The sequence below is a fragment of the Myxocyprinus asiaticus genome, chromosome 49, assembly GCF_019703515.2.
Source record: "Myxocyprinus asiaticus isolate MX2 ecotype Aquarium Trade chromosome 49, UBuf_Myxa_2, whole genome shotgun sequence".
NCBI classification, from domain to species: Eukaryota; Metazoa; Chordata; class Actinopteri; order Cypriniformes; family Catostomidae; genus Myxocyprinus; species Myxocyprinus asiaticus.
This window is the reverse complement of record NC_059392.1, coordinates 14708037-14724024: the sequence shown is the minus strand read 5'-3', so window position 1 is coordinate 14724024 and position 15988 is coordinate 14708037. Positions and strand designations below refer to the sequence as shown.

At 37.0% G+C, this 15988-nt stretch overlaps 1 protein-coding gene across 10 annotated transcripts in view; it reads left to right on the top strand.

Annotated features, from left to right (window-relative positions):
- Positions 1 to 15988, top strand: part of LOC127438245 (uncharacterized) — a 215938-nt gene that overhangs the window by 13913 nt on the left and 186037 nt on the right. For all 10 annotated transcript variants that reach the window (XM_051693689.1, XM_051693686.1, XM_051693681.1 and 7 more), the window contains exons 2-17: positions 1204 to 1374; positions 1879 to 2052; positions 2507 to 2677; positions 3532 to 3702; positions 4207 to 4380; positions 4831 to 5001; positions 5856 to 6026; positions 6531 to 6704; positions 7157 to 7327; positions 8182 to 8352; positions 8855 to 9028; positions 9479 to 9649; positions 10504 to 10674; positions 11179 to 11352; positions 11804 to 11974; positions 15784 to 15978. In XM_051693689.1, coding sequence (XP_051549649.1) covers positions 1204 to 1374; positions 1879 to 2052; positions 2507 to 2677; positions 3532 to 3702; positions 4207 to 4380; positions 4831 to 5001; positions 5856 to 6026; positions 6531 to 6704; positions 7157 to 7327; positions 8182 to 8352; positions 8855 to 9028; positions 9479 to 9649; positions 10504 to 10674; positions 11179 to 11352; positions 11804 to 11974; positions 15784 to 15978 — 2775 coding nt within the window. The remainder of the gene's footprint in view (positions 1 to 1203; positions 1375 to 1878; positions 2053 to 2506; positions 2678 to 3531; positions 3703 to 4206; positions 4381 to 4830; positions 5002 to 5855; positions 6027 to 6530; positions 6705 to 7156; positions 7328 to 8181; positions 8353 to 8854; positions 9029 to 9478; positions 9650 to 10503; positions 10675 to 11178; positions 11353 to 11803; positions 11975 to 15783; positions 15979 to 15988) is intronic.

Below are 15988 nucleotides of genomic sequence, written 5' to 3'. Positions count from 1 at the left end.
TGATATGTATATTTGGTATTGGGGGCTGATAACATGGATGTGATCTTTTTGTTATGCTCTTCCACTTACATATTTGTTGGGAAAATGTGTAAAGCGGAAGTGGTTTGCCCAGTTTCCCTACTTCTTAGCATATTTAAGTCATAAAGTGATAGTGGGGAACTCTTGCTACATGTACGCAATCTATTCAGTACTTCCGCAAAAGCTGAGTCTTTTTGTCAAACAATGATTGTTAATTCTGACAGTGCAAATGTGCTGTTCCACAAATACAATGGAGCATTTTGGAAATACAATGGTTTCCCTCTCACAGGTGGCAATTGGAAAAAAATCTCCCACAGCAATTATACTAACTTTACCAAATGGAGAGTAGTCACCTGTCTGATTTTTGTCTTAGCCTACCATGGACATAGGCTAGTAGGCTGTGGTTTACCATAGAAATTTCATCTATAATCAGTATATGCAAGTCACTAAATACCACACGCATTATATTTATTTTTCCTGATTTAAAATGTATTATGGGTGGTCTTGGCCCCCAAGTTGAAAGCAGCAATTCCAGTAGGTACTGTCAATAGAATAGAAACTTTGTTTGGTGCTGTTGCAGTTTGGGATAATAATCTGGTCGCTTCATAATGAATAGCTCTGATTAAATGTGACTTTCCTGTTCCTGCACCTCCAGTAACAAATACATGGAAAGGCTCTGGTTTTTACCTCTAACTTTCTCTAAGCACCACTGTCTTACTTGATAGAAAATATCTTTTTGTTTGGAGTTTAGAGACCTAAGTAGATTGAGAGAATTTGATCTACAGAAGACATTCAAACTAGATTCAAATCGATTGCTTTTTTCTTTTCGAATGGATAGATCAGGAATTATATCAACATGCTTTACAAGTTCTTTTGATGAATCTCTAATTTCTTGTTGATATTACAAGCGTTCTGACTCCTGCACAGGACACATATCACACGTTTGCCAGTTTGCTCAGGCTACATTTTGCGAGGGCCATACATCCCACTGTGACAGGGGGACCCCTCGTTGTTATTATATCTCTGGACTTGAATCATACATTGGTCTGTTTTGTGCCAGTGCTAAAATTCCGTGTTCTACTAAATGTTGTCTTTGATTCCAAATCTGAAAAGTAAGGCAGAACCATGAAGAAAGTTTGATTTTGAGATATTTCTTTTGTTTATTTTCACTACTCTTTTGCATAGGCATTGTCACGGTAGGCGGTAATGATCCTGGAAAAGTGTGTGTCTTCCCCTTTTCCTATGACAAGCAGATGTACTTCGAATGCACAACAATCAATAACAACCACATTCCCTGGTGTGCCACAACCAGTGATTATCCCAAAGACAACAAGTGGGGTAATTGCCCTTTTACAGGTAAATAATCAACATGGAATCTTTAATAGCCATTTACAGCCATTTCTGTACATTTTTGCATGTTAAAGGTAAATACACAAAGGTACTACATGTTGAAGTTCAGTGGTATGCAGAATGAAAGTAAAACTATAGGCCTTTCAGAATGAATTTCTGAATCTTGGTATTTCACAGAACAAATCATGTGAAACACACTGGCTATACACTTTCAGAATTGCCTGAAATGGTTTGTGCCTAAATGCATGATATCACAAGAGAGACACAGTAAATTCTGTCCATGTTTTGTGTGTTATTGTTATTGTACCTCTGGACTTGAATCAGACATTGGCCTGTTGTGTGCCAGTGCTAAAATCCAGCAGTTCATGCATGCAAAATTACATGAGTTTACTGACTGGGTCAAAAAAAGCAATGTTATCTCTATCCGTTGCTTCCACAGTTGTAAAATACATTCAATAAAGCATTTCAAGTCATTCTGTCATTAACATTAAGTATATATCCTATACACAGGGCCTCCTACCACTGGTGGAAACAGTAATGGTGCACCCTGTAAATTTCCATTTAAATACAACAATAAGGATTACTATTACTGCACTACAGACAATGAGGAATCAAAAAAACTCTGGTGCGCTACAGTTTCAAATTATGCTCAAGACGCAAAGTGGGGATACTGCCCCACATCAGGTAAGTTAGTGTGTCTCCTTTAATAGATGGATCATTTTGCAGAATACTTTGTATATTGTTTTAATTATGCAAAATGAATGTGACTAAAAAAGGAGGGTGCTCCATCTCAGTGTAAGCTGGGAAAACAGCCATGGCATGATAAAAAAAACAATCAAAAAGATATATTAATGTATATGAGAATAAACATACAGATTGTGTATATGCTGGTGTTGTTTGATGAATAATCCTGGGAGTGAGAGCTTATGTTTGAAGTTATATTTTCCTCTACAGTGTTGCATCATGGTTCCTGTGCTTCTCAGCCTCCACATGCTTAGCATTTATTCTGTGTTCTACTAAATGTTGTCTTTGATTCTAAATCTGAAAAGTATTTGGAGATTTAAGGAAGGCAGAACCATGAAGAAAGTTTGATTTTGAGATATTTCTTTTGTTTATTTTCACTACTCTTTTTGCATAGGCATTGTCACGGTAGGCGGTAATGATCCTGGAAAAGAGTGTGTCTTCCCCTTTTCCTTTGACAAGCAGATGTACTTCGAATGCACAACAATCAGTAACAACCACATTCCCTGGTGTGCCACAACCAGTGATTATGCCAAAGACAACAAGTGGGGTAATTGCCCTTTTACAGGTAGATAATCAACATGGAATCATTTATAGCCATTTCTGTTCATTTTTACATGTTAAAGATAAATACACAAAGGTAATACATTATGAAGTTCAGTGGTGTGTAGAATGAAAGTAAAACTATAGGCCTTTGAGAATTAAATTAATAGTTCACCCAAAAATGAAAAGCTGCTTATAATTTACTGACCCTCAGGCCATCCAAGATGTGTCCAAGTCTCTTTCTTCATCAAAACAGAATTTAAGATTTTTAATATTTCATTTCAGGCCTCCTCCTTTAAACAATGCAAATGAATGTCCTCCATTTTTGATGGTCCAAAATGCATATTTAGGGTGCATCAAAATAATCCACATGACTCCAGTCAACAAATAAAGTTCTTCTGAACCCAAATGATTGATTATTTTTAGAAACAAAACAATACTTATGTACTTTTTAACTACAAATGTTCACTTCCGTACATGTCTGTGATGCACACTCATGAGAGGGATGACGTAAGCTCGTTGGTAAGGTCACGCATCACGTGGAGGACGAGGCAGGAAGCGCGTGCATCAAAACCAATCAAAAAGATGTATTACTGTATATGAGAATAAACATACAGATTGTGTATATACTGGTGTTGTTTGATGCATAAACCTAGGAGTGAGAGCTTATGTTTGAAGTTATATTTTCCTCTGCAGTGTTGCATCGTGGTTCCTGTGCTTCTCAGCCTCCACATGCTTAGCATTTATTCTGTGTTCTACTAAATGTTGTCTTTGAGTCCAAATCTGAAAAGTATTTGGAGATTTAAGGAAGGCAGAACCATGAAGAAAGTTTGATTTTGAGATATTTCCTTTGTTTATTTTCACTACTCTTTTGCATAGGCATTGTCACGGTAGGCGGTAATGATCCTGGAAAAGTGTGTGTCTTCCCCTTTTCCTATGACAAGCAGATGTACTTCGAATGCACAACAATCAATAACAACCACATTCCCTGGTGTGCCACAACCAGTGATTATCCCAAAGACAACAAGTGGGGTAATTGCCCTTTTACAGGTAAATAATCAACATGGAATCTTTAATAGCCATTTACAGCCATTTCTGTACATTTTTGCATGTTAAAGGTAAATACACAAAGGTACTACATGTTGAAGTTCAGTGGTATGCAGAATGAAAGTAAAACTATAGGCCTTTCAGAATGAATTTCTGAATCTTGGTATTTCACAGAACAAATCATGTGAAACACATTGGCTATACACTTTCAGAATTGCCTGAAATGGTTTGTGCCTAAATGCATGATATCAGCAGAGAGGCACAGTAAATTCTGTCCATGTTTTGTGTGTAATTGTTATTGTACCTCTGGACTTGAATCAGACATTGGCTTGTTGTGTGCCAGTGCTAAAATCCAGCAGGTCATGCATGCAAGATGACATGAGTTTACTGACTGGGTCAAAAAAAGCAATGTTATCTCTATCAGTTGCTTCCACAGTTGTAAAATACTTTCAATAAAGCATTTCAAGTCATTCTGTCATTAACACGAAGTATATATCCTATACACAGGGCCTCCTACCACTGGTGGAAACAGTAATGGTGCACCCTGTAAATTTCCTTTTAAATACAATGATAAGGATTACTATAACTGCACTACAGACAATGAGGAATCAAAAAAACTCTGGTGCGCTACAGTTTCAAATTATGCTCAAGACGCAAAGTGGGGATACTGCCCCACATCAGGTAAGTTAGTGTGTCTCCTTTAATAGATGGATAATTTTGCAGAATACTTTGTATATTGTTTTAATTATGCAAAATGAATGTGACTAAAAAAGGAGGGTGCTCCATCTCAGTGTAAGCTGGGAAAACAGCCATGGCATGATAAAACCAATCAAAAAGATGTATTAATGTATATGAGAATAAACATACAGATTGTGTATATGCTGGTGTTGTTTGATGCATAATCCTAGGAGTGAGAGCTTATGTTTGAAGTTATATTTTCCTCTGCAGTGTTGCATCGTGGTTCCTGTGCTTCTCAGCCTCCACATGCTTAGCATTTATTCTGTGTTCTACTAAATGTTGTCTTTGATTCCAAATCTGAAAAGTATTTGGAGATTTAAGGAAGGCAGAACCATGAAGAAAGTTTGATTTTGAGATATTTCTTTTGTTTATTTTCACTACTCTTTTGCATAGGCATTGTCACGGTAGGCGGTAATGATCCTGGAAAAGAGTGTGTCTTCCCCTTTTCCTATGACAAGCAGATGTACTTCGAATGCACAACAATCAATAACAACAACATTCCCTGGTGTGCCACAACCAGTGATTTTGCCAAAGACAACAAGTGGGGTAACTGCCCTTTTACAGGTAGATAATCAACATGGAAACATTTATAGCCATTTCTGTTCATTTTTACATGTTAAAGATAAATACACAAAGGTACTACATTATGAAGTTCAGTGGTGTGTAGAATGAAAGTAAAACTATAGGCCTTTGAGAATTAAAGGAATAGTTCACCCAAAAATGAAAATTTGGTAATAATTAACTCACCCTCATGCCATCCAAGATGTATCCAAGTTTCTTTCTTCATCAAAACAGAATTTTAGATTTTTAATATTTCATTTCAGGCCTCCTCCTTTAAACAATGCAAGTGAATGTCCTCCATTTTTGATGGTCCAAAATGCATATTTAGGGTGCATCAAAATAATCCACATGACTCCAGTCAACAAATAAAGTTCTTCTGAACCCAAATGATTGATTATTTTTAGAAACAAAACAATACTTATATACTTTTTAATTACAAATATTCACTTCCGTACATGTCTGTGATGCACACTCATGAGAGGGATGACGTAAGCTCGTTGGTAAGGTCACGCATCACGTGGAGGACGAGGCAGGAAGCGCGTGCATCAAAACCAATCAAAAAGATGTATTACTGTTTATGAGAATAAACATACAGATTGTGTATACGCTGGTGTTGTTTGATGCATAATCCTAGGAGTGAGAGCTTATGTTTGAAGTTATATTTTCCTCTGCAGTGTTGTATCGTGGTTCCTGTGCTTCTCAGCCTCCACATGCTTAGCATTTATTCCGTGATCTACTAAATGTTGTCTTTGATTCCAAATCTGAAAAGTATTTGGAGATTTAAGGAAGTCAGAACCATGAAGAAAGTTTGATTTTGAGATATTTCTTTTGTTTATTTTCACTACTCTTTTGCATAGGCATTGTCACGGTAGGCGGTAATGATCCTGGAAAAGTGTGTGTCTTCCCCTTTTCCTATGACAAGCAGATGTACTTCGAATGCACAACAATCAATAACAACCACATTCCCTGGTGTGCCACAACCAGTGATTATCCCAAAGACAACAAGTGGGGTAATTGCCCTTTTACAGGTAGATAATCAACATGGAATCATTAATAGGAATTTACAGCCATTTCTGTACATTGTTGCATGTTAAAGGTAAATACACAAAGGTTCTACATTATGAAGTTCAGTGGTATGCAGAATGAAAGTAAAACTATAGGCCTTTCAGAATGAATTTCTGAGTCTTGGTATTTCACAGAACAAATCATGTGAAACACATTGGCTATACACCTTCAGAATTGACTAAAATGGTTTGTGCCTAAATGCATGATATCACCAGAGAGACACAGTAAATTCTGTCCATGTTTTGTGTGTTATTGTTATTGTACCTCTGGACTTGAATCAGACATTGGCCTGTTGTGTGCCAGTGCTAAAATCCAGCAGTTCATGCATGCAAAATTACATGAGTTTACTGACTGGGTCAAAAAAAGCAATGTTATCTATATCCGTTGCTTCCACAGTTGTAAAATAGTTTCAATAAAGCATTTCAAGTCATTCTGTCATTAACATTAAGTATATATCCTATACGCAGGGCCTCCTACCACTGGTGGAAACAGTAATGGTGCACCCTGTAAATTTCCATTTAAATACAACAATAAGGATTACTATTACTGCACTACAGACAATGAGGAATCAAAAAAACTCTGGTGCGCTACAGTTTCAAATTATGCTCAAGACGCAAAGTGGGGATACTGCCCCACATCAGGTAAGTTAGTGTGTCTACTTTAATAGATGGATCATTTTGCAGAATACTTTGTATATTGTTTTAATTATGCAAAATGAATGTGACTAAAAAAGGAGGGTGCTCCATCTCAGTGTAAGCTGGGAAAACAGCCATGGCATGATAAAAACCAATCAAAAAGATGTATTAATGTATATGAGAATAAACATACAGATTGTGAATATGCTGGTGTTGTTTGATGCATAATCCTGGGAGTGAGAGCTTATGTTTGAAGTTATATTTTCCTCTACAGTGTTGCATCATGGTTCCTGTGCTTCTCAGCCTCCACATGCTTAGCATTTATTCTGTGTTCTACTAAATGTTGTCTTTGATTCTAAATCTGAAAAGTATTTGGAGATTTAAGGAAGGCAGAACCATGAAGAAAGTTTGATTTTGAGATATTTCTTTTGTTTATTTTCACTACTCTTTTTGCATAGGCATTGTCACGGTAGGCGGTAATGATCCTGGAAAAGAGTGTGTCTTCCCCTTTTCCTTTGACAAGCAGATGTACTTCGAATGCACAACAATCAGTAACAACCACATTCCCTGGTGTGCCACAACCAGTGATTATGCCAAAGACAACAAGTGGGGTAACTGCCCTTTTACAGGTAGATAATCAACATGGAATCATTTATAGCCATTTCTGTTCATTTTTACATGTTAAAGATAAATACACAAAGGTAATACATTATGAAGTTCAGTGGTGTGTAGAATGAAAGTAAAACTATAGGCCTTTCAGAATTAAATTAATAGTTCACCCAAAAATGAAAAGCTGCTTATAATTTACTGACCCTCAGGCCATCCAAGATGTGTCCAAGTCTCTTTCTTCATCAAAACAGAATTTAAGATTTTTAATATTTCATTTCAGGCCTCCTCCTTTAAACAATGCAAATGAATGTCCTCCATTTTTGATGGTCCAAAATGCATATTTAGGGTGCATCAAAATAATCCACATGACTCCAGTCAACAAATAAAGTTCTTCTGAACCCAAATGATTGATTATTTTTAGAAACAAAACAATACTTATGTACTTTTTAACTACAAATGTTCACTTCCGTACATGTCTGTGATGCACACTCATGAGAGGGATGACGTAAGCTCGTTGGTAAGGTCACGCATCACGTGGAGGATGAGGCAGGAAGCGCGTGCATCAAAACCAATCAAAAAGATGTATTACTGTATATGAGAATAAACATACAGATTGTGTATATACTGGTGTTGTTTGATGCATAAACCTAGGAGTGAGAGCTTATGTTTGAAGTTATATTTTCCTCTGCAGTGTTGCATCGTGGTTCCTGTGCTTCTCAGCCTCCACATGCTTAGCATTTATTCTGTGTTCTACTAAATGTTGTCTTTGATTCCAAATCTGAAAAGTATTTGGAGATTTAAGGAAGGCAGAACCATGAAGAAAGTTTGATTTTGAGATATTTCCTTTGTTTATTTTCACTACTCTTTTGCATAGGCATTGTCACGGTAGGCGGTAATGATCCTGGAAAAGTGTGTGTCTTCCCCTTTTCCTATGACAAGCAGATGTACTTCGAATGCACAACAATCAATAACAACCACATTCCCTGGTGTGCCACAACCAGTGATTATCCCAAAGACAACAAGTGGGGTAATTGCCCTTTTACAGGTAAATAATCAACATGGAATCTTTAATAGCCATTTACAGCCATTTCTGTACATTTTTGCATGTTAAAGGTAAATACACAAAGGTACTACATGTTGAAGTTCAGTGGTATGCAGAATGAAAGTAAAACTATAGGCCTTTCAGAATGAATTTCTGAATCTTGGTATTTCACAGAACAAATCATGTGAAACACATTGGCTATACACTTTCAGAATTGCCTGAAGTGGTTTGTGCCTAAATGCATGATATCACCAGAGAGGCACAGTAAATTCTGTCCATGTTTTGTGTGTAATTGTTATTGTACCTCTGGACTTGAATCAGACATTGGCTTGTTGTGTGCCAGTGCTAAAATCCAGCAGGTCATGCATGCAAGATGACATGAGTTTACTGACTGGGTCAAAAAAAGCAATGTTATCTCTATCAGTTGCTTCCACAGTTGTAAAATACTTTCAATAAAGCATTTCAAGTCATTCTGTCATTAACACGAAGTATATCCTATACACAGGGCCTCCTACCACTGGTGGAAACAGTAATGGTGCACCCTGTAAATTTCCTTTTAAATACAATGATAAGGATTACTATTACTGCACTACAGACAATGAGGAATCAAAAAAACTCTGGTGCGCTACAGTTTCAAATTATGCTCAAGACGCAAAGTGGGGATACTGCCCCACATCAGGTAAGTTAGTGTGTCTCCTTTAATAGATGGATCATTTTGCAGAATACTTTGTATATTGTTTTAATTATGCAAAATGAATGTGACTAAAAAAGGAGGGTGCTCCATCTCAGTGTAAGCTGGGAAAACAGCCATGGCATGATAAAACCAATCAAAAAGATGTATTAATGGATATGAGAATAAACATACAGATTGTGTATATGCTGGTGTTGTTTGATGCATAATCCTAGGAGTGAGAGCTTATGTTTGAAGTTATATTTTCCTCTGCAGTGTTGCATCGTGGTTCCTGTGCTTCTCAGCCTCCACATGCTTAGCATTTATTCTGTGTTCTACTAAATGTTGTCTTTGATTCCAAATCTGAAAAGTATTTGGAGATTTAAGGAAGGCAGAACCATGAAGAAAGTTTGATTTTGAGATATTTCTTTTGTTTATTTTCACTACTCTTTTGCATAGGCATTGTCACGGTAGGCGGTAATGATCCTGGAAAAGAGTGTGTCTTCCCCTTTTCCTATGACAAGCAGATGTACTTCGAATGCACAACAATCAATAACAACCACATTCCCTGGTGTGCCACAACCAGTGATTTTGCCAAAGACAACAAGTGGGGTAACTGCCCTTTTACAGGTAGATAATCAACATGGAAACATTTATAGCCATTTCTGTTCATTTTTACATGTTAAAGATAAATACACAAAGGTACTACATTATGAAGTTCAGTGGTGTGTAGAATGAAAGTAAAACTATAGGCCTTTGAGAATTAAAGGAATAGTTCACCCAAAAATGAAAATTTGGTAATAATTAACTCACCCTCATGCCATCCAAGATGTATCCAAGTTTCTTTCTTCATCAAAACAGAATTTTAGATTTTTAATATTTCATTTCAGGCCTCCTCCTTTAAACAATGCAAGTGAATGTCCTCCATTTTTGATGGTCCAAAATGCATATTTAGGGTGCATCAAAATAATCCACATGACTCCAGTCAACAAATAAAGTTCTTCTGAACCCAAATGATTGATTATTTTTAGAAACAAAACAATACTTATATACTTTTTAATTACAAATATTCACTTCCGTACATGTCTGTGATGCACACTCATGAGAGGGATGACGTAAGCTCGTTGGTAAGGTCACGCATCACGTGGAGGACGAGGCAGGAAGCGCGTGCATCAAAACCAATCAAAAAGATGTATTACTGTTTATGAGAATAAACATACAGATTGTGTATACGCTGGTGTTGTTTGATGCATAATCCTAGGAGTGAGAGCTTATGTTTGAAGTTATATTTTCCTCTGCAGTGTTGTATCGTGGTTCCTGTGCTTCTCAGCCTCCACATGCTTAGCATTTATTCCGTGATCTACTAAATGTTGTCTTTGATTCCAAATCTGAAAAGTATTTGGAGATTTAAGGAAGGCAGAACCATGAAGAAAGTTTGATTTTGAGATATTTCTTTTGTTTATTTTCACTACTCTTTTGCATAGGCATTGTCACGGTAGGCGGTAATGATCCTGGAAAAGTGTGTGTCTTCCCCTTTTCCTATGACAAGCAGATGTACTACGAATGCACAACAATCAATAACAACCACATTCCCTGGTGTGCCACAACCAGTGATTATCCCAAAGACAACAAGTGGGGTAACTGCCCTTTTACAGGTAGATAATCAACATGGAATCATTAATAGGAATTTACAGCCATTTCTGTACATTGTTGCATGTTAAAGGTAAATACACAAAGGTTCTACATTACGAAGTTCAGTGGTATGCAGAATGAAAGTAAAACTATAGGCCTTTCAGAATGAATTTCTGAATCTTGGTATTTCACAGAACAAATCATGTGAAACACATTGGCTATACACCTTCAGAATTGACTAAAATGGTTTGTGCCTAAATGCATGATATCACCAGAGAGACACAGTAAATTCTGTCCATGTTTTGTGTGTTATTGTTATTGTACCTCTGGACTTGAATCAGACATTGGCCTGTTGTGTGCCAGTGCTAAAATCCAGCAGTTCATGCATGCAAAATTACATGAGTTTACTGACTGGGTCAAAAAAAGCAATGTTATCTCTATCCATTGCTTCCACAGTTGTAAAATACTTTCAATAAAGCATTTCAAGTCATTCTGTCATTAACATTAAGTATATATCCTATACACAGGGCCTCCTACCACTGGTGGAAACAGTAATGGTGCACCCTGTAAATTTCCATTTAAATACAACAATAAGGATTACTATTACTGCACTACAGACAATGAGGAATCAAAAAAACTCTGGTGCGCTACAGTTTCAAATTATGCTCAAGACGCAAAGTGGGGATACTGCCCCACATCAGGTAAGTTAGTGTGTCTCCTTTAATAGATGGATCATTTTGCAGAATACTTTGTATATTGTTTTAATTATGCAAAATGAATGTGACTAAAAAAGGAGGGTGCTCCATCTCAGTGTAAGCTGGGAAAACAGCCATGGCATGATAAAAACCAATCAAAAAGATGTATTAATGTATATGAGAATAAACATACAGATTGTGTATATGCTGGTGTTGTTTGATGCATAATCTTGGGAGTGAGAGCTTATGTTTGAAGTTATATTTTCCTCTACAGTGTTGCATCATGGTTCCTGTGCTTCTCAGCCTCCACATGCTTAGCATTTATTCTGTGTTCTACTAAATGTTGTCTTTGATTCCAAATCTGAAAAGTATTTGGAGATTTAAGGAAGGCAGAACCATGAAGAAAGTTTGATTTTGAGATATTTCTTTTGTTTATTTTCACTACTCTTTTGCATAGGCATTGTCACGGTAGGCGGTAATGATCCTGGAAAAGAGTGTGTCTTCCCCTTTTCCTTTGACAAGCAGATGTACTTCGAATGCACAACAATCAGTAACAACCACATTCCCTGGTGTTCCACAACCAGTGATTATGCCAAAGACAACAAGTGGGGTAACTGCCCTTTTACAGGTAGATAATCAACATGGAATCATTTATAGCCATTTCTGTTCATTTTTACATGTTAAAGATAAATACACAAAGGTACTACATTATGAAGTTCAGTGGTGTGTAGAATGAAAGTGAAAATATAGGCCTTTCAGAATGAATTTCTGAATCTTGGTATTTCACAGAACAAATCATGTGAAACACATTGGCTATACACTTTCAGAATTGCCTGAAATGGTTTGTGCCTAAATGCATGATATCACCAGAGAGGCACAGTAAATTCTGTCCATGTTTTGTGTGTAATTGTTATTGTACCTCTGGACTTGAATCAGACATTGGCCTGTTGTGTGCCAGTGCTAAAATCCAGCAGTCGTGTATTTTGTTAATTCATTTTTTTCATATCTTTTATTTTGAAAAGTTTAGTTCCTGTTTCATGTCATGTGTCCCTAGTCATGTGATGTCCTTTTTCCCACCATGTTCATGTGTCTTGTTTTCATTGGTTTATTGTTTGATTATCTTGTTTAGAGTTCTGTTTGTTATTTAAACCCTCATGTTTTCCATTGTCCTTTGTCAAGTATTGAATGTGAATGTAACTTTGTTGTTTTAGTCAAGCCAAGTCAAGTTTATATCTTGTCAAGTGAAGTTAATGTTTATTTTTCATGTTTATAGTTAGTGTTATTGGTTCTCACTTTTGTTAATAAATTTGCACTTGGGTTCTTCATTTCATCGTCATCATAATTGCCATCAGCAGAAACAATGTTACAGAATACTTGACCGCAAATGACCCCAGCAATTCAGCTCCTCCGCCTACGTCAGGGGAATCATACCCTGGAGTACTATGTGGAGGACTTCTGCGCTCTAGCATGCCAGGTGGATTTTAATGAGGTGACCCTCAAAGTCTGTTTCGGATTTGGACTGAATGAGCCCATCTCTTTTCTGATGCCAGGCGGTCAGAGTACTCACAGCCTGGCTCAATATATCGACATCACCCTACAGATTATTGGTTCCACATTCACTGTGGGGGAGGTGGATGCCGAGCCAGCATTCCACAGCATGGCCGCCGAGCCAGCGTTCCTCGTCATGGTCGCTGAGCTAGCACCATCTTTTGTCCCAATGCTTGAGCCTGCTCCATGTCACGTCACAGCCACACCTGAGCCTGCTCCTTGCCACGTCACAGCCACGCCTGAGCCTGCACCATGCCACGTCACAACCACGCCTGAGCCTGCTCCATGCGACATCACAGTCACGCCTGAGCCTGCTCCATGCGATGTTACAGCCACACCTGAGCCTGCTAAATACAATGATAAGGATTACTATTACTGCACTACAGACAATGAGGAATCAAAAAAACTCTGGTGCGCTACAGTTTCAAATTGTGCTCAAAATGCAAAGTGGGGATACTGCCCCACATCAGTTAAATTAGAGTGAAGTTCAGTGGTATGTAGATTTGAAGAAAAACTATAGGCCTTTCAGAAATAATTGCTGAATCTTGCTATTTCACAGAAAATATCACGAGAAACATGTTGGCTATACACTTTCAGAATTGGCTGAAATGGTTTGAGCCTATATGCATGATATAACCAGAGAGGCACAGTAAATTCTGTCAATGTTTTGTGGGTAATTAGGGCCCGAGCACCGAAGGTGCAGGCTGAGAGGCCTGCACCGTTGGTGCTAAAGCCCTATTGTTTTTGGAATGTTTTTTTCACAATTATTTTTCTTTTTAACACATTCACCCATTTATAAGGCATTCATCATGCTTGAAAACTCAAGAAACTTGGCACACACATCAGTCCTGTGTAAAATCAAAAAGTTATGTAGTGTTTAGGCTTGGGTGTGGTCGAGGAGCTCTACAGCACCTCCAAATGCAGGCAATGGTTGGGATGAAGTTGCTCAGATGTGCACAAGATTTGGTATGGTTACTGCTCTCATCATGTTAGACAAAGTTCACTTGGTTGTATTTGACTATGCCTAACAGGAAGTCATCCATGTTGGATGCAATGTGGGATTTTCACATTTTCCCACTGTGTTTTGAGGGGCTTACGATTCAGCAAAGACATGCCTCATCAGTTCCACAGAGCCCCCTGGTTCGTAAATGCTTATTACATTTTTCAAAACTATTGAAACTTGGCACACCCATCAAAGTTTGGCATGATTTTATCATTCTTTTGTCAATTGTGTTGAGTGTGGCCAGTGGACTCCATAGTGCCCCCTAACATTTCGAATGAGTTTATCGCTGTTGTTGCAGCAGAGTTTGTCTGATATTCACAAGTTTTGGTGAGGACATTGTTCTCACCATGACACACATATCTCCCACTGGCTTGTATTAGTTCTGCCCAACAGAAGTGCTCATATCTTTGGCGTGCATTGTGTGATTTAGATCAAAATTGAGATTTATGTGGCTGATCACATGGATGTGACTATTGTGGGGCACAGTCATAGTGCCACCAACTGGCACCAGGAAGTGTGGCACTTCTCACAGACTTTGGAATAGCACTCTCATTTTTACATGAATTGCTTCAAACTTGTTTAAAATAATGTCAGGACAATGCTGATGTGAAATTGGTAAGGATTTATTGATGTCTTTTATAGTGTTGCCATGGCAACACATTGAATGTTATTATTCCTTTCTTTATATATTAGGTGTTTTTTGAGGCACTTGGAATGCTTAAATTTACACGACATTTAAAGTTTCTCATTTTTGTTAATACAAGCCGGCAGTTCAAGCATTTGATGGTCTGTGTGTGCTTTTTATTCTTTTTCCAAGTTTCATTACTGCTCTTCTGAACCTAGATACTGGTCCAGTGTACCTTAAAACTAAGGTGACTCAAAGTGTTACACAATGGAATTATATGCAACAATTTGTGGTCTTCTTTTGTGTTTAAAGACATATGGATCTTCCAATGCTGGAGTTAAAAATGTATCTGACATATGAACATCTTTCACACAAAAACTGAAACAAAATGAAGCACTATGTTACTTCAAAAGAAATTATGAATGGTAGCTTATTCACTTTGTTGAGTATTTTAAACAGTATTCTCTGGGACAACATTTCTCGTTGTCCTACCCACTTTAGACACAGCGTATGGGCTGTCAACTTTTAATTTAAAAACATACAAGGATTGTTAAAAAATATTGTCTTAAAATTAAAATCAGTAATAGATGACAAACTTAATTCCATGGATCATAATGAACAATAATGGTTATTACTGGTGGTATTTTTCATCTTGTTTTTTCAAAGGACAAAATTGGTGTTCGACACACTTTGTGTTTCATGAAGTGATAAAATTCACAGCACTTAAAATGCCACATAAAGCTGCTGTGGAGCTGGTGGAAGAGTGCTACAAAGATGCCATATTAACATTAAAATACTTATGTTATAAAACTAAACAATTTACTAAATAAGCTGGGAAAATGCTTATCACGATGAACTCTGATATCTTGATAATATTTTATAAAACCTTTTAGACGCGTTAAACTTTAATGCAGAACTGTTAAAGTAAATTTTATTTTCTTTAAAAATCGCATTATATAAGTGTGCCTTCATTATTCTTTGTAAATTCTTTGTTTGCACTCTAATCAATGTCCTGTGTATTTCAATTGCTTATATAGAATTAAATGTATAAATATTTCTAGTTTTTCACAGAAATTGCATTCTAGGAGTATTTACCAGTAAGTTTTGGCATTTCAAAAATGTATTTGAATTATGATTTATTAGCTAATGTTTAAGTCAAAATTATTTTGTCCCTAAAAGAAAAACAAACACATTCTGTTGTTATTATTTTTAATGCTTGACCTCTTCTTAACTTAGTATTGGTTCATTTTGTTTTGAACAGAAGTAACTTGTCAGATTAAGTCAACCAGTTATGGAATGGAAAGAATCGAACCAGAGGGAAAAACAATTTTCAGAGCTGGAGAAACAGTAAAAATTACCTGCTCTGAAAGATACTGGATATTTGGCATAAAAGAAACCACAAAATCATTTACATGCCAAATTGACGGGCAATGGGATTACGAGCCTACTTGTGTGGGTAAGCTTGC